Here is a 14104-nt window from a genome sequence, read left to right on the forward strand (position 1 = left end):
ATAATTGCATGAGCAAATTCCAATCTCTCTCTCTCTCTCTCTCTCTCTCTCTCTCTCTCCCTCTGCCTCTGCCTCTGCCTCTGCCTCTGCCTCTCTCTTTCCCTCTTTTTCTCCCATCCCTTATTGGTTCTTTTTCTTTGGAGAACCCTAATATAACCACCTAGATGTTGAATATTACAAATAGATTTCTCCTTCTAAGTAAAAAGGCAAAATATCAAAAAATCCTGGTTTTATGAATTCCAAGGATGGCCATACACATTTTCCCCTGATTAAAAACTACCTTTAAAAATCTTAATATTACCTCCCATAGAACTGATATCCAGTAAAATTCTATCTTGAGCCAAAAAGGAAAATCTGTTCAACAAAACTCTTTGAGTCCCTTATAACGCCCATATTAAAAAGCTACTTATGGGATTTAAGCACCCAAGATGAAACACAGTTACAGCAGAGTATCATAGCTCATATGGGGTCCATCTTGCAGGCCAGAGCTCCAAACTCTGTCCTTAGGATCTTAAAAGTCTCATTGACTGAAGAAGAGAAAAAGCAACGTCAGGGAGATAAGAGAAAAATAAATGTGGCTATGTGTTCAAAAGAGGAAGAGTATGCCTTAAAAAACAAGCCGGCAAACAAAGAAAAAGAGAAAAGAAGAAGACCCTGTTCATAGGAGTTGCCACCTCATTAAGGCATTTCCTAAGGGAATGTTCACCACAGTTTGATATAAAACACCATCCAGCAGAGATAATACTGACTAAGATCCTAGCTAGGAGAACTGCAGCAGTGACATTAGCAGCTGTCACAGAAAAAATGATGAGCAATACTTACATGAAAGAATAAATGTACCTGTTTCCGGAGCAAGTGAGGTCACCGGCCAGCCAACACCAGCATATGTTCCTCCTTGTTACCACATCTCATGAGTACTAAAAGCTTCATGACCCACAGTAACTATCAGCTTTTATTTCCATATCACTGACCTACCTGAGTGGCCAGACCCTCTCAACTTGATTTCCAGCCAATGCCATCAGCTAATGGCTGCAGCTCACGCCCTTCCAGCCAATGCCCCACTCCCTATTCTGTGATTTAAGCCTAGAGATATGGAGATCTTCTTGGATTCCTACTTGTATAGCTGGCTATCCACAATTTGTCCTTTTCAGTATGATTTATCCTTCATTCTCTCTTAAAGAAACAGAGAGGTCAGAACAGAGCAGACACCTCAGAAATACCACCACACATCTACAACCATTTGCTCTTTGACCAAGCTGACAAATACAAGCAATGGGGAAAGGATTCCCTATTTAATAAATGGTGTTGGGAAAACCGGCTAGCCATATGCAGAAAGCTGAAACTAGATCCCTTCCTTACACCTTATACAAAAATTAACACTAGATGGATTAAAGGTTTAAACATGAGACCTAAAACCATAAAAGCCCTAGAAGAAAACCAAGGCAATACCATTCAGGACATAGGTATAGACAAAGACTTCATGACTAAAACACCAAAAGCAATGGCAACAAAAGCCAAAATAGACACATGGGATCTAATTAAACTAAAGCGCTTCTGGACAGCAAAAGAAACTGTCATCAGAGTGAACAGGCAACCTACAGAGTGGGAGAAAATGTTTGCAATCTGTCCATCTGACAAAGGGTTAATATCCAGAATCTGCAAAGAACTTAAACAAATTTACAAGGAAAAAAACAAAAACAAAAATACCAAAAAAAACATCAAAACATAGGAACAGACACTTCTCAAAAGACAACATTTATGTGGCCAAGAAACACATGGAAAAAAGCTCATCACCACTGGTCATTAGAGAAATGCAAATCAAAAGCACAATGAGACACTATCTCATGCCAGTTAGAATGGCGTTCATTAAAAAATCAGGAGACAACAGATGCTGGAAAGGATGTGAAGAAAAATGAATGCTTTTTCATTGATGGTGGGAGTGTAAATTAGTTCAACCATTGTGGAAGACAGTGTGGCAATTCCTCAAGGATCTAGAGAACCAGAAATACCATTTGACCCAGCAATCCCATTACTGAGTATATACTCAAAGGATTATAAATCATTCTACTATAAAGACATATGCATATTTACATTTATTGCAGCACCATTCACAACAGCAAAAACTTGGAACCAACCCAAATGGCCATCAATGATAGACTGGATTAAAAAAACATGGCACATATACACCATGAAATATTATGCAGCCATAAAAAAGGATGAGTTTGGCTGGGCATGGTGCCTCATGCCTGTAATCCCAGTGTTTTGGGAGGCCAAGGTGGATGGATCACAAGGTCAGGAGATAGAAACCATCCTGGCCAACATGGTGAAATCCCGTCTCTACTAAAAATACAAAAACATTAGCTGGGCATGGTAGCGCATGCCTGTAGTTCCAATTACTCGGGAGGCCGAGGCAGAAGAATTCCTTGAACCCATGAGGTGGAGACTGCAGTGAGCTGAGATCATGCCACTGCACTATAACCTGGACAACAGTACGAGACTCTGTCTCAAAAAAAAAAAAAAAAAAAAAAAAAAAAAAAAAAAAAAAGAGTTCATGTCCTTTGCAGGGACCTGGAGGAAGCTGGAAACATCATTCTCAGCAAACTAACACAGGAAAAGAAAACCAAATACCACATGTTCTCACTTATAAGTGGGAACACATGGACACGTGGAGGGGAACATCACACACTGGGGTCTGTCGGGGAATGGGAGGCTAGGGGAGAGATATCATTAGGAGAAATACCTAATGTAGATGCTGAGTTGATGAGTGCAGCAAACCACCATAGCACGTGTATATTTATGTAACAAACCTGCAAGTTCTGCATGTGTCCCAGAACTTAAAGTGTAATTTGCCGGGCGCGGTGGCTCAAGCCTGTAATCCCAGCACTTTGGGAGGCCGAGGCGGGTGGATCACGAGGTCGAGAGATGTGGATCACGAGGTCGAGAGATTGAGACCATCCTGGTCAACATGGTGAAACCCCGTCTCTACTAAAAATACAAAAAATTAGCTGGGCATGGTGGCACGTGCCTGTAATCCCAGCTACTCAGGAGGCTGAGGCAGGAGAATTGCTTGAACCCAGGAGGCGGAGGTTGCGGTGAGCCGAGATCGCGCCATTGCACTCCAGCCTGGGTAACAAGAGCGAAACTCCGTCTCAAAAAAAAAAAAAAAAAAAAAAAAAAAAGTGTAATTTAAAAAATTTTTTAAAAACAAAAACAACGAAAACAGATCAGTAGAAAGCCTGGCTCTTACCCATCTGTTCATCTCAAAATATCACCTTCAAGAATGAGAACTCTGGCTGGGCGTGGAGTGACTCATGCCTGTAATCCCAGCACTTCGGGAGGCCAAGATACGGGTGGATTACCTGAGTTCAGGAGTTCAAGACCAGCCTGGCCAACATAGTAAAACCCCGTCTCTGCTAAAAATATAAAAACTAGCTGCATGTGGTGGCACATACCTGTAATCCCAGCAACTCCGGAGGCTGAGGCAGGAGAACTGCTTGAGCCCGGGAAACGGAGGCTGCAGTGAGCCAACATCACACTAACTGCACCCTGGCCTGGCTGACAGAGCATGACTCTGTCTCAAATTTAAAAAAAAAAAAAAAAAAAAGAATGAGGTATTCCATAGGTATTCCAATATCCTATGGAATGTCAGGTAGCCCTTCACCCCATTTGTAGAGTATCCACAAGTTATATTAATTAATGATTTTGTCCTTTGAGTAAATTTGTTAACCTCTTAGATATTTAGATCCTTAGACTCATACACTAAAAAAAAAAAAAAAAAAAAAAAAAAAAAAAAAAAAAAACCCACACACAACAATAACAAACAGAGGAAGACCACTTCCAACTCTAAAATGAGAGGATTCACTGGTTCTGTGGTCACAAAGGACACCTTTTGGTTCTTACTCTTAGCATCTGATGCCAGGACTGTCGTAATATCATCCCAACTAGTCTTGTTTTTGTCCTCATATTACCACAGTTTATACTCATATTACTCTTGTAATCTATAGCTCTAAATATATCATTTTCTGGACCAAAATTTCTGAAGGCTCCTAATTAAGGGAACAAAAATTAATTTTCCTAACAGACAGAGACAAATAATAAAGATTAGTTTCCAAAGTGTGTGTGTATGTGTGTGCATGCGTGCATGTGCATGTGCATATGTGTAAATTGTAACTAGCTGTAACAAATTTTAGTTTCAGCCAAATAAAAAAATTTGCACTTTTGTAAACATGTTTTTTACAATTTCATGTTTATGACATTGCTTTTGTAAAAAACTGGCATCCCCTACTCTCACGATAGAAATCCAACATATCCATCAAAGTCCAGCTGAAGTCATTTCATAAGACCTCTGGAGTAGACAGATCACTAAATCTCCATCTCCTGAACTTCGCACTATCAATTTAATGTAACTCATCCAATCACTTGTATATATTATGCATCAGTGACAGAACTGCCTTTTTGGCCTCTCTTACACTATTGGTCAACTCATATGTGTCAATCATCTATCTCTAGGATGGACAGAATGTAGTTATTTCATATTAACACCGTATCATGCAAGGCACTTAAAAGAGATGTAGCATCTAATATTTGTTTCTTTTTATATCACTTTAAAGGGTACCTACAATCGTAATTATCCATACAAACACATTTTAACGAAAAAGAAACCAACACTAAATACTGTTCACCATAAGTAGCTGGGTTGAGGTCACAGCCCAGGTGTCCTAACTGGCGTCATGTCATCCACTCTGCCACAGTGACCGGGGTGAGGCACTGTTTGAAGTGCTGGGATCTAAAGGCTTACATACTTGGGCATCTCCTCCAGCGTAACTGCAAATATGCAGAGTTTTTACTTAGGCAGGTAAATCTGGCCCTTGCTGTGCCTCTGGCATCAGGGGGGGAAATTAACCAACTGTCGAATAAAATACAATAACCCTGTGGATTAAATGACTAATACTCTGTCTGAGCTGGTCAGGCTTTGCCTCTGTTAACTGCACCATCCTGGACCAGATGTACTGTGGCTTGACTCCAGAAACAAAATTGTACATTCTGCTGAAAGGGTAGCCAAGCTGCTCAAGAGGGAAAAAGAAAAAAAAAAAAAAAAAAAAAAAAACTAATTGTAAATTCTTTCTATTTTTAGGCTTAATGTGCATTTGATTTGGCAGCAGGGGCAGCATGAATAAAATTCCAATCTTAAGAACTTAAATTTGCTTCCTTTAAAATGCTCCTGTCAGTAGAGACCTTGGGAAGTAGCTTACACCATTCTCCTACCTCCAAAAACGCCACACATCTATGTAAACCCAGACAAATAAACCCCCCCAAACAACCCCCTCACTTAGTTAAGTCCAGTATTTCTTTAAATATATGTAATTTCTAATTCATGATTCCTCTAAGGAGAATTTTCAGAATGACTTCACTGAATAATGCATTTCACAAAGAGTACTCCAGCATTTCACCAATTATCTATCCCTCTGGCTTTTATGGCTAGAGTCTCTCTCACATTTACCTGTGTCTATGCTGTTTCTTTTCATTTTAATTTAATTTTACTTGCTATTTCTAGCCTTTTATTCTATCTGAGAATGCAAGTTCTTTAAAGGCAGGGACCATACGTATGTTATAGTACGTATGTCGTATAGAGTATATAATACAATTTACAGGATGACATTTCATGGGATGTATGCACACATATACACACACAGGTAATACTAGGAGCTCATTTAATCCTTTCTTTTGAAGTGGACTTCTCCTTCAACCTTACCACCAAGTGAAGAAAAGTTCTGAGATGACTAGGTTCTGCATAAGGTTACCTATATACACCATTATTGTTCCTCTGGCCATTTCTCTCAGTGTTTTAGAAAATCCCTACTTCATGTTCTTAATCTTTTCAAGGTTATGCTTCCCTTTAAGAGTCTGAGAAAAGCCATGGTCCTTTACCAAGAGAAATGATCAACTGGGCACAAACATAAGATACTGTCTCCAATTCAGTGGTGGTCAGAGGCTCCTGACTGCCTGAAGCATCTATGCCAGGAACTGCTTCTCCACCATGCCTTACTTAGCACACCTAACCTTTATTTGGTATGTGGTTTCAGACATTTACATGATTTAAACAAGCAACCTGAGACTCTCCTTGCTTTCCTTTGTCCCATTAGCCCAGAGGTCAGACTATGGCTCCGAACAAAAATGATCATTGAGGTGAAATGGAGAAATGATTAAATTAATACTATTTTCCCGAGAACCATGCTTCATTATCTCAAACAAGGTAAGCATGCTCACCTTTTGGTCTTGACTGTAGGCCAGAATCCAGTCTTCTTGCTTGGGGTGAAAAAGCAAGCTTTGAATGTAGAAGTTCAGACGGTATTTTTGATAAGTTGCCCCTTCATCTGAGCTGATCAATAAGCTGCTCTCAATCTCTGGGTCTGTGAGTAACATTATCTGCAGCAAAGAATTGTTGGAGAAAGAAACAACAAAAAAATTAAGTTTACAAAACTGCAAAACTTGAAAGTTAGCTCAATTTTGACAAGGGAAGGACAGGGCCAGGCAAAGAACGCTTGGCCCAACAGGGACCTTGACTCTGTCAGGTTGATTGTTCCATACCGGACCAATGCTACAAAAATACATGCACCAAGAAATGAAGGAAGTAGAAGCAGCTGGACGAAACAGGGATGAAATAGATAACCGTATTCTCTTCTCTTTTAGCAGACTCCTTGTTTTGTTTCCAAGGTTATTTCCTGAACCTAGAACACTTACCCTTGTTCCCTTCTTCCTACTGTGCCATATCGACTTTCCATTTTGGGAGACTGAGAGACTTGTTAGATAGTCTGTTGTGGGAAAGGTAGAAGAGAAAGAGAATGGAGTCCATTGTTTTTCTTCCCTACCTCAAATCCTTTTACTCCATTTCAAGGATATCCTATGACATCCTAACTTAGCTTGATTTTCTGAGTCTTAAGTCAAAGTCTAGACTCTAAAGCTTTCTCTAGGAATTTCACAAAGGCTATTTTACCCCAACCCCCTCATCAGCTTCTAGCCTACTAAATAATTTACTTATTTATCTTGTTTCTTGTCCATATGCCTTCTACTAAAATATAAACCTTGTGCCAATAGAGACAGCTGTCCGTGCAGTTCACAGATGTATTCCCAGCAGCTGGACTAAGGTCCAGTATGCATTGCACACTGGTAAACATTTGTCAAAGGAAAGAATGAATAAATGACTGCATGAAAAGAGGTTCAGAGAGTCATGTGGACTTAGAAAGATGCCCAGAACACTCTGAGATGTGGATGAAAGTTTCGCAACTTCTAAGTCCACATGACTCTCTAAAACTCTGAAAGAAAAGTTAGTTGCCCTTCACAATCTGTACCACAGAAGAAGCTATAAATACGTAAAAATTCACAGCTTCAGATGTTTTACACTATCTCACTGGGATGCCCAATTTTGTCCAGAGCAATGGGATTAATCATAATAGCATCAAGATGGAGGAACTGTCCTCGAAACTACTTTAAATCCTCTCGTTTTGTGCCACCGGGAATGTGTGATAAAGTACTTCATTCCTGCCTCTCTGTGAGTCGCCTTTAACTCAGTCAAAGTGTACACCTGTGTCTCCAGACAGGTGGCTTTAATGCCACCCATTGACTTCTTCCCCATCAACTTACTAATTGGCACTTTCTGAATTTGCTTCGGGGAAGCATGAAATAATGTGCTTAATGTGTTCCTGTATGAAGAGAAATCACTGCAGCCCAGGCTTTCAAGATTACCAGCTGAGGATGCTGTACTTCCAAGAAAGAAAGAGAGAAAGAGAGAAATAGAGTTTTATCTTAAAAGAGCAGAGTGCCAGGCAAACACGTGGAGATTTTTCAGACATTTGGAGGCAGTCATATTAAAGCCTCTGAACAGTCAGTGTCATCTTTGAAAGTGGTGTCCTGTCACTGTAAATGGCACAATAGGATTGCATACCAGACACTCTGCCCAAACTCTGTTTATGTTATCCAGGATGAATTTAAGGTTCCTTGTTGTCCTTTCAACCTCCCCTTCTTGAAGAGGAGAAAAGGGATGTAATGGGGTGAGGGCGATGCTGTGGCTGTCAGCCGCACTCCAGACAAGATGAAAAGCGCACACAAAATTGAAGACTAATTGCCTCTTGTATCATGTTCCAGGAAAGCCACTGCCCACCAACCATAAATTCTGATAAAGTTATGGATTTCTGTGTCTCACATTCACCAAGCAGACAGTGTTCCCTCATCAGATGGCTGACAAGGAGCCAGGTAAACTGCTAAGTACAAACTCATGTGGCTTCATCAAAATCTAGTATATACATTAAGCACATACATCTAGATGGCTCCTAAATTCACAGGAATATTTCCAGGTGAGTTCATATTTATGGGCACATAAAAGTTGTCATTTTGTGAATAACAAGCCATCAAATGATCATATTACTTTGTGTCTCCAACCACAATTAACAATAATGTAAAACAACCTTTTTGTGCTACTGCCAAAAAGTATTTCCATGATAATATGAAGAGCTCAATTTTATAGAACAACTAATGTGTCAGGCAAGGTGATGTTCCTCGCTCTGATTTTCTAGTTCCCTATTAGCCAGAATATGCTTTCCTCTTTTCTCATGGGTGTAGATTTCACCACCTGCTTCTCCTGGCACAACACTTAAATCAAAATAAAATTAAACACAATTATAAACTAGCCCTATAGAATATTCCCAAAACAAGCTGATTTTTATCAATCGATTTAAAATATTTTTGACGCTCCTTTATATTCCAGGTGATCAGACTGTATAAGACATCCTGCATCAGGTAATATTGGGTGCAAGTGGCAAATAATGTAAATATTTCCCAACAGATGGAAACGTAATATTATAAAAATAAAGCTACTCGTATCCTTGGCTTTTTTTTCTGGATATTGAAAATACGTAGATCAATATCCCACCATCCTACCTTCTCTATGCAGCCCTGACCTAAAACTCTCCATCTGAGAATCTGACATTCTGGAAATAATGGAAAACAGTTGGAAATTTCCCAGTGAGCCTTATAGGTATGTCTGTGCTACAGAAACATTCCAGTGGTAGCTCTCTCAAATTTCTGCTCCATTCTACTAAAAATGAACAGGTCAATCTGGATCCATTTTTCTATGGTCATTTGTTTTTTTTTTTTTTTAATTGCAGAAACAACTCCATAAGACATCCAGTAGAATTCAAACAAAAGAAAAACAACAACAAAAAAAAGTCATGACCCTATGATTGCACGTTAAACCATGTTTGTGTTTCTTTCTGCTTCTTTATACATATCGCTATATCCTATCGTGGATTGAGGATTGTATTCTGTGTGTGTGTGTGTGTGTGTGTGTGTGTGTGTGTGTTGCTGTTAAGTTTGACATTATGATTCATATTTTTTTTTTTTGAGACAGTATCTCACTCTGCTGCCCAGGCTGGAGTGCAGTGGCACAATCTTGACTCACTGCAACCTCCGCCCTCCACTTCCCAGCTAATTTTTGTATTTTTAGTAGAGATGGGGTGGGTTTTGCTATGTTGGCCAAGCTGGTCTTGAACTCCTGGTCCCAGGTGATCCACCCACCTCAGCTTCCCGAAGTTCTGGAATCACAAGCATGAGCCACTGTGCCCAGCCCCCGAAATATTCATTTTTAACTGAGCCATAAACATATAAATGCACACATTAACACACATGACTGTGTATAATACATTCCAGTATTTTGGCTCTTTTGAAGAGCCAAAACTGTGGTAGGGTGGGGGACAGGATATAAATGTATCAATTTTTGTTTTTTAAGGTTTTTTTCTTAGCAAATTATTCACCCACAGACATGAGAGAAAAAAAGAGGGAGGGTATGTAAAGAAAAAAAATGTTTACAGGGCTAAGAAGGGATGATGTGCTGTTTAGTATTTTACTAAAAAGTGTGGAAATTACTTGATTTCAAGGGGAGGGTGAGGCCGAAGAGGGAAGCCCAAAACAGATCTTAATGTTTCAAAGGAGTGCAGCCCTGCACAGCCATCAGATATGAGGGCACTGTTCTGTCTGGTGTTGTAGCCATCTCAAGAACAAATCAACAGCAACAAAAGAAAAGAATAAATTTTTAAAATTAAAATAAATAAATAAATAAATACATTCCAATTAATCACAACCTTCAAAATAATTAAATTATAATTGTCATATTGGCTGAAACACAGTATGTACTTAATTATTAACTGAGTAAGTAAAACCTTATTATTTTAGTCTTAAATTCAAATTCTTTAATAATTTTGCTTCAAATGAATTGATCTCTATTCTATCATTTTATCAGTTATAAAATGTAAATAAGCTAATAAGTAAATTAAACTTACTGAGATCTAAATAGACGGTCTACATAGAAAAGGCTTAACATACTTTAGAATTATGTACATTTTTATAATAAATGTGATCCAGTCTTTAGACATAGATAATACTGTTTATAAATAAATAAGTCATATCTTCTCACAAGATTTTCTACTCAGAAATATTTTCAAAATAGTCAGTTCAAAGTGCAAATATTCTTCAAAAACAATAAGATTACATCTCTTAAACATGCCTAACAATGCCTATTTTTGAATGACCCTTCGTATCCCCTTCAGACTCTTCATGTATCTTTGAACAAATAATGTTTTCTTGTGTTTACTTCTCTGTATTCTGGAGTATGTTCTGGACAAGAGAATTTTAGGAGGCCTTTGTAAAAGGTATGAATCCAAGCTTTGCACATTCCTAAGGTAAGCTCTCTAAAAAGAGAGCTCATTGTTTTCCTGGAACAAAGCTTGTTCCATAGTAGGTCCACATATCATTGTACATTCATAAAGGAATGAACAAATGAATGAATGAGTCCTTTTCATTCCTGCCTTCTGCTGCCTGTCAGCCAGGGACCCCTCTGACATTGGGAGTTCCAGTCCCCTTGAGTAAATCCTCGCTGTTCTACTTGAGGCCAGGAGGGTGAAGATAAGAGGAAGACACTACCTTTAACAGGAAAGTAATTATTCTGTTCAGATCCACCCATGAGTGATTAAAACCAGTTTACTTAAGGCTTGCAGGGTGTGTTGACCCTGCACTGACTGCATCTGCAGATGAATGGCTTCCATAGAAAGTCAATAATGGCAACACAGGATCCTGCCACCCCGCTCCAAGCAATCGTTCATCACCCACCTCAGGAGGAAGAAGAAACCTGTTGATTTGCTTCTCCTAGAGTAGACAAATGAACATGAAATGCAATTTATGGATTTCAAATACATCACTTCTATTATTATTATTATTATTTTGGGGGTATTAGTCCTTCTAACAGCTTGGTGTTGTCAAAAATTAAATGCACTTTCACTGTCTTTGGCTTGCTCCAGATTCAACATATGGCTACAGGAAGTAATTCTATAAAAGGTTGGCAGGCAGCTTTCTGATCCTTCCAGTTATCTACTGTGGACCTTCTTCCCAGAGGAATGCTGTACTATTTGGTTTTCCAAATTCTTTTCCTAGATATGTTGCTCTTGGAATTCCACCACTTATTGGTTTATGTGAAGTAGAGTTAAAGAGTTCCTCACCACCTCTGGGCATATGCTTTTTTGCATAATTTCTTTGGTCTCAATGGAAAAAGTATTTATTTTAATGGAAAAAGTTCATTATTTGTTTGCTCATTTGTCTGCTCTTTGTCACAAATGGGCTGGAATCCAGCAGAGGTAATGTGCTGCTGTGTGGATATCTCTCTTTCTTTGCTCAGAGCTTAACTCAGCTCCAGATGCCCATATCACAGGTGCATAATAAATGCTTTTCATAATGATAATGACAATGGCAAAGAAAAACAGCAACAGCAGCAATTAGGCACTCCAGTTATCTACTACTACCCACTTTATTCGAACAGAAATATTTCTCTCCATAAGCAGTATAAAAGGCTATTTGCAAACCTCTGGTCTCAACATTAAAAACTAATTAAGCAAAATGTAATCAACGAAAATAAGTCATCTGCTGACCAATGAGAGGGGAAAAGCTACCTATTCCCAATGTGGGCTGAGGATTTATCCTTCCCAGATGAGCTGAGGGGAGCAATAAGTATTTATCAGTTGGCAACTGTTTGGAGGACAATGTTAGAAAAAGTTGAACAGGATCCCAGAATGATCCATGGAAAGGAAATCACAGAAATATAAACAGTGAAGGAAGGAGAGGAAGGTGATTAAAAAGAAAAAGGCTCAAATTAAGCACACACCGATAGAAATGAATCTGCATTGCCCTAAATCCCATCCTTCCAAACTCGGCGAAGCTCACCTATGTGCCGTCTTTGTTTATTAGCCCAAAATCATGTCATTCAATATTAAGAGATGAAGAGCACATTTGGACAACAGACCATCTACTTGCGACCTGGAAGGTAATTCACTGAAATAACTGGGAAACTCTGGCATTGTATTTTAAAGGATTTATCCTGTCCTTTTGCTTTCAAACAGGTTTTCTAATGAGGATGCACAGACTTAAGAAAACAAGCATAAAACAGATTTTTTTTAAAGACAAGATCTCACTCTGCTGCCCAGGCTGGAGTGCAGTTGCACAGTCCCAGTCCCAAAGTCTAGGTTCAAGGCATCCTCCCATCTCAGGCTCCCAAAACACTGGGATTATAGGCGTGAGCCACCATGTAAGGCTAGGGAGAACCATTTTTTTTTAAGGAGCATGTAATTTCTCCTTCACATGTGTCTTAACTGCCTTGCCAGAAGACCCAACCCATTCATTATTATTTCTAACAATAATGAGGAGTCAATTCCATAGAGTACACAGGAGATGAATAAGGTTTACCAGGAATAACAGCATATGGGTTACAGTCCTTGGAAGATGATTCAAAAAAGAAAATGTATAGGACATCTGTCTTATTTTGCTTGGGACTACTGAACAGAATCCTCTCCTTTGAGACAGTTCAGAGAAACCCAAACTTACGAACACCATTTTACCATAAGAATCTGCTTCCACCACTGTGAATGGCACTGAACTTTTGTAAAGGAAATATATGTCCACGTATGTATGTCCATGTCGGGTTGATATGCAGGGCTGAGCATGGAGCTGGTACACCACAGACTTATGTTCCACAGGAAGAGCCAAAACCTAATCCTAAACCTGACTCTAGTCGATGTCTTCAAAAATGTGTACTTTCCCTGACAAAAGAGAAAAGAAGGGAGTGTGCTTAGTGAAGGTCATTCATACCATGAAAAGAAGGGTGCACTACTATCCAAGAAATAGTAGGGGGCCTGGATTTAAAAACTTGGATTTGAAATTCTTCTCTGTCATTATCAGTTGTGCCACTTTGAGTGCCTTATAGCTCATTTAATCTTTTTTTGAGTCTCAGTCTCCTATTGAAGGTAGTGATACCATAAACAAGTTGCCATTTATAGAGCTTCCGTTGTGTATCAGGCTCTCTGCTAAACCTTTAAACTCTATTATTTCATTAAATTGTTTGTAAAAACTACTTCAGGTAGGCATCATTATGTTCATGTGACATCGGGCTTAGAGAGATGAGGCAATTTGTTCAAGGTCACACAGCTAGTCAGTGGAAAGGTTATGTATGTCATGCCCTGCATAGATTTGTGTGAAGATCAAATAAGATTATCTGTGCAAAAGCACGGTTAGGTTTTGTGCAAATATGACTATGTTTACCTCACAAAGGATGGCATATTTAGTATTTTATGTTCTGCTAAAATATGATAGGTGAATTCAAAAAAAGAGAGGGAGAGAGAGATAAATCTGGCACTGCAAATATCTCATAAAATATTGCCTAGATGTAAAAAGAGGCAATAAGAAATGGAGTGCAAGATAATGAAGAATTTCAGTAACAAGTGTTAGATACTATATTCCTGAATAAATAATTTCTTTGTTTTAAATATACAGTTGTAAGATCAAAATAGCCAGTCATGGTTCATACCCCAGATTTTTCGCAATGGCTCTGGCTTCCTTTAGCCGGTCCTTCCAGCACAATTCCTCCACAGATTTGATTTTATGCTTTATCATAAAAGTGGATGGGAAAAGGAAAATAGAAATGGGCAAGAAACTCCGATGTCATGTTATTATTGGTGGAGAAACAAACATCTTCCCACATGCTAGTTCACAAAGAATTTTATACTAAAGCAAA

The 14104-nt window shown here is 38.9% G+C and overlaps 1 protein-coding gene across 7 annotated transcripts in view; it reads right to left on the reverse strand.

Annotated features, from left to right (window-relative positions):
* The window catches only part of SORCS1 (sortilin related VPS10 domain containing receptor 1), a 598052-nt gene that overhangs the window by 211926 nt on the left and 372022 nt on the right, over positions 1-14104 (reverse strand). For all 7 annotated transcript variants that reach the window (XM_074382853.1, XM_039465320.2, XM_039465322.2 and 4 more), the window contains exon 4: positions 6268-6426. In XM_074382853.1, the coding sequence (XP_074238954.1) occupies positions 6268-6426 (159 nt within the window). The remainder of the gene's footprint in view (positions 1-6267; positions 6427-14104) is intronic.

Source organism: Saimiri boliviensis, chromosome 12 (assembly GCF_048565385.1).
Source record: "Saimiri boliviensis isolate mSaiBol1 chromosome 12, mSaiBol1.pri, whole genome shotgun sequence".
NCBI classification, from domain to species: domain Eukaryota; kingdom Metazoa; phylum Chordata; class Mammalia; order Primates; family Cebidae; genus Saimiri; species Saimiri boliviensis.